This window comes from Carlito syrichta, unplaced genomic scaffold, assembly GCF_000164805.1.
Source record: "Carlito syrichta isolate Samal-C Ts95f unplaced genomic scaffold, Tarsius_syrichta-2.0.1 Scaffold142875, whole genome shotgun sequence".
NCBI classification, from domain to species: Eukaryota; Metazoa; Chordata; class Mammalia; order Primates; family Tarsiidae; genus Carlito; species Carlito syrichta.
Window position 1 is genome coordinate 20,561 of NW_007086971.1, and position 8,956 is coordinate 29,516.

At 56.6% G+C, this 8,956-nt stretch overlaps 3 protein-coding genes across 4 annotated transcripts in view; all 3 read right to left on the bottom strand.

Moving 5' to 3' along the window:
* Positions 1 to 3,628, bottom strand: part of ETFB (electron transfer flavoprotein beta subunit) — a 19,209-nt gene extending 15,581 nt beyond the window's left edge. The window contains exon 1 of one of the 2 annotated variants that reach the window (XM_008049986.1): positions 3,481 to 3,628. In XM_008049986.1, coding sequence (XP_008048177.1) covers positions 3,481 to 3,537 — 57 coding nt within the window. In that variant the 5' untranslated portion in view covers positions 3,538 to 3,628. The remainder of the gene's footprint in view (positions 1 to 3,480) is intronic. The other variant, XM_008049987.1, reaches the window with a different exon arrangement.
* A 563-nt stretch (positions 3,629 to 4,191) lies between these two features.
* Positions 4,192 to 5,708, bottom strand: CLDND2 (claudin domain containing 2). Its single transcript, XM_008049988.1, is given in 4 exon segments — positions 4,192 to 4,304; positions 4,555 to 4,674; positions 5,014 to 5,154; positions 5,540 to 5,708. Coding segments are annotated over 4 exon segments (504 nt in total). The 3' UTR covers positions 4,192 to 4,230.
* A 2,114-nt stretch (positions 5,709 to 7,822) lies between these two features.
* NKG7 (natural killer cell granule protein 7) lies at positions 7,823 to 8,737 on the bottom strand. The gene is made up of 4 exons (XM_008049990.1): positions 8,581 to 8,737; positions 8,362 to 8,508; positions 8,142 to 8,276; positions 7,823 to 8,037 (listed from the first exon to the last, which is right to left on the bottom strand). Exons 1-4 carry the CDS (start codon positions 8,735 to 8,737, stop codon positions 7,979 to 7,981), a joined length of 498 nt encoding a protein of 165 aa, XP_008048181.1. The 3' UTR covers positions 7,823 to 7,978.
* Positions 8,738 to 8,956: the final 219 nt, after the last annotated feature.

Consider the following 8,956-nt stretch of genomic DNA (forward strand, 5'->3'; position numbering starts at 1 on the left):
AGGCTGAGGTGAGTGGATTGCCTGAGCCCGTGGGTTCAAGACCAGCCTGGGCAACTTGGCAAGACCTAGTTTCTATGACAAATCAAAAAAATTAGCTGGGTGTGGTAGTGTGCGTCTATAGTGCCAGCTACTTGGAAGGCTGAGGCGGAAGGACTGACGGAGCCCAGCAGGTTGGGGCTTCGGTGGCCAGGAGTGTGCCACTGCATTCCAGTCTGGGCAACAGAGTGAGACTCCAGCTCAAAAAAAAAAAAAAAAGACTAAATAAACTTCCATGACGACTACCAATAATAACAATGCTCATTGTGTGCTAGGCACTGTTCTAAGAGCTTATTTAAACCTCACCACAAACCAGTAAATAGGTACTATCATTATTCTCATTCTACAGAGGAGGAGGAAACTGAGGCACAGAGTGGTTCAGCAACTTCCTTAAGGTCACATAGCAGGAAGTGGACACAGGCAGCTGGGCTTGGAGTCTGTGGTCTGAACTGTAGTGAGCCCACTGTCTAAAGCAGCAGTGAACACATTTCAAACCTCTTCCTCCCGCCTGGAGCTCAAATTCCAGAAGAAGAAGACAGACACTAAAGCAATAAGTATATTACACCATGGATTACAAAGTCATGAATACGGAGGGAAACCCAGCAAGGAGGCGGACAAGGATTCTGGGGGCTACGATTCTAAGTAGGTGACCAGGGATGACCTCACAGAGAAGGTGAGGTTTAAGAAAAGACTTGAAGGAGGTGAGGGGAGTGAGTGATGCTGGGAACGGAGGCAGGTTAGACCTGGCCCTTCCCACAAGGATCTGCCTATAATCCTGGCAGTCTGGGGTGGGACATGGGGGAACATGGGGTAAACAGAGGTTCCCAATTCAGTGCGGTCAGGGCTGATGGAGGCAGGCCAGGGGACACCAACATAGCCAGAGGGTATGGCTGAGGACTTCCTGAAGGAGGTGATGCCAGAGAATCACTAAATTTTGCTACAATCAAAGGGTCAGAGTTGGGTGAGGAAGGACAGGAAGCAGAGGGTAGAGCAGGCAGAAGGCACAGCAGAGGCAAGACACACCCTGGTCTAGGGGGACAGGAGGAGCAGGTCGGAGTTGTGGAAGCACAAAGGTCAAGGGTGGGGGAATCCCAGAAGAAACATGGACAGCTGAAGCAGACCACAGAGGGTCCCCAGTGATAGGCTGAGGGACTGGGATTTTGTCCTCAGGGTGCCAGGGAGCCACAGGAGGGCTGTGGACAGGGTCAGGGTGGGAGGGGAGGGACCGGGAGCCTGGGAGAATAGAGGCTGGGGCAAGGGCCCAAGTGAGAGCCCAAGTGGGGCTGGCCCAGTGATGAGGTGTCTGGCAGGGTCTGAATCATGTGTTTGTTTTGAACGGGCATTAACAGACAGTTGATGAGACAGGATGTAATGCAGGGAGCCTTGGGACACTGTGGCAGGGGGAGGCAGTACCAACCCTCTGGGATGGACAGGAGCTGAGACAATGCTGCGTTCACACTTCCTCTCTGTTCTCTTCTGGAGGGCCCATGTGCCAGGTTCTGTACTGGGACCAGAGCTGAGTCAAACATGGGTCTGCCTGGTAAGGGAGACAGATCCGACCCCAGACATACCAGGCCAGGGAGGCCAGGGCTGAGGCAGAGGGAGGAGGCCCAGGAGGTTGTAGGAGTCCAAAGGAGGGATCCCAAAGAACAGTCAGAGGTGGGAGGAAACCAAGAGAGTTGGACCTCAGGACCCCAAGAGGAGTCCTCAAAGAGGCAGAAAGCAGCACCCCTGTTATTGTGGGGAGAGGCAACGTGCCTGGGTTTTCATCCTGACTCTGCTGGGAGATCTGACAAGTAATAACCTTCACAGGCCTCAGTTTCCTCAACTATCCAATGAGGATAATAATATAATAATAATGGTGGCTCATATCTATAATCCCGGCACTTTGGGAGATGGAGGTAAGAGGACTGCCTGAGTCCAGGAGTTCAAGATCAGCCTGGGCAACTTGGCCAGACCTCATCTCTAAAATAAATCAAAAAATTCCAGCTACTTGGAAGGCTGAGGCGGAAGGATCACCAGAGCCCTGAAGGTCAAGGCTGCAGTAGCAGTGACCCTGTGAGTGCATTCCAGTCTGGGCAATAGAGAGACTTCAACTCAAAAATAATAACAATAATAACAACAATAAAAAGGGTGGTGAAAGGACTGAATGGATTTATCTCAGTAAAGAATTTTTTTTTTTTGGAGTCAGAGTCTCACTCTGTCACCCAGGCTGGAGTGCAGTGGCATGCTCATGTTGACCCACTGGGCTCAGGAGATCCTTCCGCCTCAGCTTTCCAAGTAGCTGGAACTACAGGCATGCACCACCATGCCTAGGTAATTTTTTTGATATACTGTAGAGATGAGGTCTCACCAAGTTGCCCAGGCTGATCTTGAACCCCTGGGCTCAGGCACTCCACTTGTCTCAGCCTCCCAAAGTGCTCAGATTACAGGCTTGAGCCACCACGCCCAGACTCTGTAAAGAACTGGCATTCAATAAGTTACCACTAAATGTTGGCTGTCAGGGTCACAGATGTTTCCAAGTCACTCCCCAAGTGGGCAGGGACAATATCACCATCAATTTTGTGGGTCCGGATTCAACAACCCTGAGGTTTCCTGGGTGCCAGGTCCTGTGTTGGGCAATGCAGGAGAGGGACACAGAGGAAAGCACCCAGACTGACAGGAAGGACAAACACAGACAGTCACTATCTTCAGTGCAAACACTAAGGAAAACTTGCTTAAGCCTGTGTCTGATTCACCTATGTCCATACTTGCTTCTCTCTGGGGACAAGTCAGGCCCTCAGAGGGGCTGCCTCCACCTCCTTCGGGGAGAGCCACTCCCCCAGCTAGGTAGGTCATGCTGGCGTCTTGAACTTTCATCTCTAGCAAACACACTTCTCTCTCCCTTCCCAGCTACAACCTCCTCACTCAGCCTGTGGCTGTGGGGAGTGAAGGCCAGCTTCTGGGGCCCCACGGTGCCCTGTCTGACCTTTCTTTTTTATTTTTATTTTTTGGCACATTTCATGTGCTGTAATGGTCAACTGGAAGGCAATGCAGCCTAGTGAATAAAAGCATGGCTTGTGTGCAAAGCACGAGTCGGGGTGAGAAATCAGAGGAACGTGGACACTGCCGAATGACTTTTCTCTGCCTCAGTTTCTCCGTGGGTTAACCGGGAGCCAAGACTCCCTCCAGTGGATAAGAAATAAAGAAAGCAACTCGCCCTGCAGTTGTCAAGAGAGGCCAAAACTAAGGAAAAAGGAGCAGGGCCGGAACCCTAGAGGGATCGGATGTCAGAACCTCACAGTCCTTGCTCTTTGTTCCCTCCAGGTGGGACTTTCACGTTGGGGGGAGAGCGGCAGAGGTCAGAGGTTACGAAAAGAACCCCCCCCTATACAGTGTGCGCGCGTGATCCCGAAAGCACATGGCCTCGGGACTCAGAGAGGTGGGAGAGGAGGGCCCGGTCACCTTCACGGCGTAGTCGATGACCCTCTTGACAGCCACGAGCGCGCGCAGCTCCGCCATCTTCCCGCAGCCGCCACCTGCCGGGTCAGTCCGCCACCCTCCGCCTCTCAATCCAGGCGCCCGAGTCTCCCTCCCCTTACCCGGGGTTTCTCTCTGCGTCTGCGCGCAGCGCCGCCAGCCAGTCAACCGCTGCGGACCCGCCCCTCCTACAGAGGACCAATCGGAAGGCCTGAGGAAAGGGGCGTGGCGAGCTACACGACCAATGGAAAGCGGCTCCCGGGGAAGGAGCGGGACCTGGCGGGGGAGGGGAAGGTCTTGCGAGGGGGGCGGGGCAGGGAACTAGGGGAAAGGTCGTGTAGAGAGGGAAGCGCCCTTGGAGTGCAGATACGCCCGGGCTTCCTAAACGCTTCCCACTGTCCCTCTATCTATTCTCGGCTTCCAGCCCCCCCTTCTCCCCTTCTCCAAGTGGCCGCGCCCACGTTCCCACGCCTCTGAGTCCTCGCATGTCCGCTCCCCATTCTCGTCACGCCCGCGTTCCCCGTCGCCTCCATATCCGTGGTGTCCCCCGCCCGCTCCACAGTCCTTCCCTGTCGTCCCCCCACACCCTCTCCATGAACCCACGTCCCCTCATGGCCCCACTCTGCATACCCTGAAGTCTGCGACCCCCTGTCCGTGTCCCCAGGTCTCCCAGAAAGGCACGCGGAGTCGCGGCGCTAAAAGCCATTCCTTTATTCTGCCCCGGGCAGGCTGCGGTCACAGGCACACGGGGAACCCACTGATGGCGTCGGTGCTCTGCAGGATCATGTCTGCCCGCAGAAAGCAGTAGCTGGCAGGAAGGGAGCGGAGGGCGGGTAGAAGAAGGTGGGTCCTGGGGCGGATGGCCGGGGCGGGCCCCAGGGACCTGGGTTTGGAGCTCCAAGGGCGTCCCTGCCGGCTCCACGGGAGTCGGGAGTGGAGTGTGTTGGGGAGTCCCTGGGAGGTCACTATGGGGTTTCCCGGGACGGCAGTTGGAATATCTCCGGGGGAGGAAGGTCTTCGGGGCAGTTTCCTCCAGCCTCTTCCCGTCATCCAGGTTACCCGAGAGAACTGAGAAGGGTAAAGCCAGCCACCCAGAAAAATAGGACCAGGAGAAGAAGACGTCGTTCTTCTACGCATTCTTCACCGTGTAGCCTATCAAGGCGGTCACCAGCAGCAGCCCTGAGCCCCCACGGCAGCCGGGTGAGCTTGGACAGGTGGGGCTGCACCTAGGCCACGCCCTCCACACCGCCCGCGCTCTCCGCATAGGCCACGCCTCCATGAGTCGTCCCCGTCCCTGGTCCGTGAGGCCACGCCCATATCCCCCCATCCTGGCCTCTGGCTCTGCCACCTCCTGGCTCCTCCCCCTCCGAACTCCGTCATCTGGAGCCTTGCTCCCTCCTCTGGGCCCCCAGTTCCTCCCCTCGTGCTCCTCCAGTTCCTCAAGCCCCGCCCCCTGGTCCCCAGATCTCTCCTGCACCCCCCAGGTCCACCCTCTACCTGGGCCAGCTGTCGTCTCACCTCCTAGGAGGAAGAAGGCGCTGGTCGTCTGGCCCCGCAGCGACTCGCCCTGGTGACACACAATCCGCAGCCCCAGGACCATGCCCACGACGCCGAAGCCCGCCGCCAGCACCATGCACGCCGCCGACACGGTCAGCGTGGCTGGGGAGAGCGGGCCGCGTCAGCCTCCCGCGGGCGCCGCCCCTGCCGCGACAGCTTCGGTCGCGATCGGAAGCTCTCCTGGCCACCACCCGCAACCCCCGGTACGCGGCTAAGAGCCCCACTCTTCTGACCCGGAGTCAGCCGTTTGGATGGGGACTTGGAGGTCACATCGGGACCAGTGGTTAATGTCGTGACGAGGGACCAGGAGGGGGGCTGGGGAAACAGGTGCCCAAGTGGGGGCTCGTGGTGGCGTCGGTCGTGGAGGGGCAGCTGGATCTGAGCCCGGGTTGGAAGGGGAGGGGGTGGGGCGCCCGACCGTGAGCTCAGCTGTTGTGCTGTGGGGGGTCTGAAATGTGGTCTGACATCAGGGCGTGCCGGGCCTCACTCTGGCGGGGAATGTTGGAGCAGGTGCCGCGACTGCACTCCTACCACAGGCCACTGTGGCCCTGGTCGTAGCGGATCCAGTAGTTGGTGGCAGTGGAGAGCATCGTGAGGATGTTGGCCAAGAAGCTGAGCAAAGTGCCCCCACTCTGAAGGCTTCGCCTCACCCCCATGCCACGGAGACTGCTGCTAGGATGGGCCCACATGCGCAGGATGGCCCCATTCGCCCCAGCACTTCTACCTGGGGACTCTACTTCTGGGGACCTAAGACCCCCCTCCCTCAACAATTCGCCTGGTGACCACCACCCCCTCCCCCCAGAACCCATTCCTCTATGCCCCAGGCCTACCACTGGGGGCTTTGAGACCTCCTCTGTAAGACCCCTGAGGCCTTTCCCCTGAGGCTTCACTGCCCAGGAACCTATCTTCCCAGAGACCTCCCTCCCCCAGTGGAATGCCCCTTCCCCAATCCAGTGCCCTCCCCACCCCTACCTACCCTTACACACACACACCCCCCTAAGTGACACACCCAGTGCCTCCTGTCTTCTGAGACACAGAGCCCTGAGAGGTGGGGGAGGAGAAACTGGGTCTCTGTGAGGCAAAAGGAGTTCCAGAATCCCCTCCCCCAGTGGTCATTTAAAGAGATAACCAACCCCCAACCCCCACCAACAAACATACCCCAGCAACACTCTTAACCAAAAGCTCAGTCAGAGAGCAGATCTGGGGGAAGCTTGAGGGCCATTCCAGAAACTTCTCTTCCAGCCAGGTGCAGTGGATCACGTCTGTAATCCCAGCACTTTGCGAAGTGGAGGCGAGAAGATTGCAAGAGTCCAGGGGTTTGAGACCAGCCTGGGCAACTTGATGAGACCTTGTCTCTACAATAAGTCAAAAAATTAACCAGGCATGGTGGCACGCACCTGTGGTCCCAGCTACTTGGAAGGCTGAAGTAGAAGGATCTCCTGAGCCCAGCATGTCAAGGCTGCTGTGACCGTGAGCATGCCACTGCACTCTAGCCTGGGAGACAGAGTGAGAATCCAACTCAGAAAAGAAAAAAGAAGCTTCTCTTCCCCTGATGTTCCAGACACTCCATGGGCTCTCCCATTTCCTGGCTCTTGCGGGCCCCCATGCAAGCTCTTGCTCCTTCATTTGTAAATTCAGGTGTCTCTTGAAGCCCCATCCTGCACCTTCTTACCAAGTGAACCTCCTCACTTTAGAAGCTTCAGTGACCCTGGATGCGCCAAGAGCAACCAAACACCATCTCCAGCCTAAGATCTCTCCTCTGAGTCCTAGACCAGTGTCCTCACCTGCCCCTAGCTGTCCCTCAGGGCCCTGACACTCAGCCTTATCCCACTGAGTGTAGCATCTTCTGCCAAACTAGGGAAGGCCCCACCATCCCACCCTGGGCACCGTCCTTGCCCTCTTCCTGCCCCTCACCCTACAAAGCCCTTGGGTCCCCCAGTCTTGCTCCTCCTGCCCCCTGAATCAGTATGGTTCATTCTGGCCCTGGTCACAGGTCAGGCCTCATCCTCTCCCACTCTTTTGTGCTGCCAAGCTCATCCCTAACCTTCTGGCCTCCCCACCGTGTCCTTAGAGGAGTCTTTGTGGCATCCAGAACTGACACTCTTCCTCCCCTGCTCACAATTTTCTCCTAACTCCCTGCCACCCTCAGGAGAAAGTCCCTGAGAGACCCCAGCCCCCACCTGCCTCTCTCCCTTCATTTCCCACCACTCCCACATCCCGTATTCTGGCTACCTAACACCATTCTCCATCCCCTCAAATCTCCTGGCCTTTCCATGCGTCCATCTTTGGGTCCCTCTGCCTGGAAATGACCCTTCTTTGTTCTTCAAAATCACCTAAATGTCCTCATTCCTGAAAGGTTATCTCCGTCCCTCCACAATGTGGTCAGTCTCTTTCTGGCATCCTCCCTGGGCTCAGATTGCCATCTGGTTTATATTAACATTTGTTTTTGTTTTTGTTTTGGAGATGGAGTCTTACTCTGCTGCCCAGGCTGGAGTGCAATGGCACAGTCATGGCTTACCCAGCGTTAACCTCCTGGGCTCCTGCGATCCTCCCACCTCAGTCTCCCCAGTAGCTGAGACTACAGTCACATGTCACCACGCCTGGCTAATTTTTTATTTTTTTAAATTTTTTGTAGAGACAAGTTCTCACCATGTTACCCAGGTTGGATATAGTAACAGCTTTTGATCTGTAACTGACTCCAGCCCTCAGACAGGAACACCATGGAGCTGACATATGGCTGGTTTATATCTTGGCTGAATTAATCTCAGAATAACCAGATTCCAGCCAATTTTTGTTGAATGAAGAAACAAATGGAGGGGCTGGAGAGAGGCTGGAAGGCGGAGGCAGGACCAGATATTCCCAAGACTCCAGATGAAGTCTTTGGATAACAGTGCTCAAAGCTTGTCCTGCTGTTCTCGCCTTCCGCTCACAAGGTTTCATAGCCAGGCCGGGGACCGCCACAGTGAGCTCCCAGACTCAGGGCACCTAGAGTAGCCAGAGAGAGTTTAGCTATTTGCCCATGCCCTGCTCCCTCAGCACCCCCAGCTGAGCCCTCCCAAGCTCCCCAGGGTGGCAGCCAAGGTAGTCACCTGTACAGAGGAAGAGGATTGCCGAGACCCAGCCCAGGTGGAAGGACCAGGAGAAGAAGGTCTGGATCTGGGGATGTGAAGGCTGGCCCCACCGCTCACTGGTGTACACCGCCATGGCCACTATCATGGAGATGGCTGGGGACAAGGGCAAGAGAGATGGCTCAGCTCCTCTGCCAGAGCTCCCCGCCCTCTGTGCCCAAGGCCAGTCAGGAGTCCTTACCTGCAGCAAAGCCTGTGATGGTTGCAACGAGGGGGCCTCGGCCCGGAGCGGACAGGGAGGGGATACAGGACAGGACCAAGAAGCCCACAGACACCAAGCCCCACAGGACAGCCAGGATACAGAAGGTCTGCGTCACACGTATGTAGTCTGATCCGAGAGGAGACCCTGAGTGTCCATCCCCACTGACCATTCCCCCCAGGGCGGCCCACTCCCCATTACCTGAGACAGGGTCCTTGTGCCCTGTTGGCCAGAGGCCGGAGTGAGATGAGAATGTGGGCCCTACTGCCACAAACCAGAAATTGGTGCTCAGAGCAACCAGGGAAGACATCAGGCCCAAGGAGCCGGCAAGCAGGGCCAAGGACCGGCAGGGATCCATGGGGGTGAATGCGGGGCTTCTGGGTCCTGGAGGACTTCTGAGTCTCAGAGAGGAGGAGGCTGTGCACCCAGACTCCTGGGTCCTCTGAGCTCAAGAAAGAAACCAGCAAGTGGTTGGGGCGGCGAGGAGACCTTTGCTACTTCTGCTGGTTGGTTTCACACTGTTCCTGGTAGCTGTGTTCACACACCCTCCCTTCCTGGATTGCACAGATAACATCCT

Excerpts from the sequence above, each read along its gene's own strand:
- NKG7 (XM_008049990.1), bottom strand. The coding sequence starts at position 8,737 with ATGGATCCCTGCCGGTCCTTGGCCCTGCTTGCCGGCTCCTTGGGCCTG. Across the intron at positions 8,509-8,580 it reads GCACAAGGACCCTGTCTCAG|ACTACATACGTGTGACGCAG; the intron begins GTAATGGGGAGT and ends CTCTCGGATCAG. Across the intron at positions 8,038-8,141 it reads AATCCTCTTCCTCTGTACAG|GTGCCCTGAGTCTGGGAGCT; the intron begins GTGACTACCTTG and ends TGGCTACTCTAG.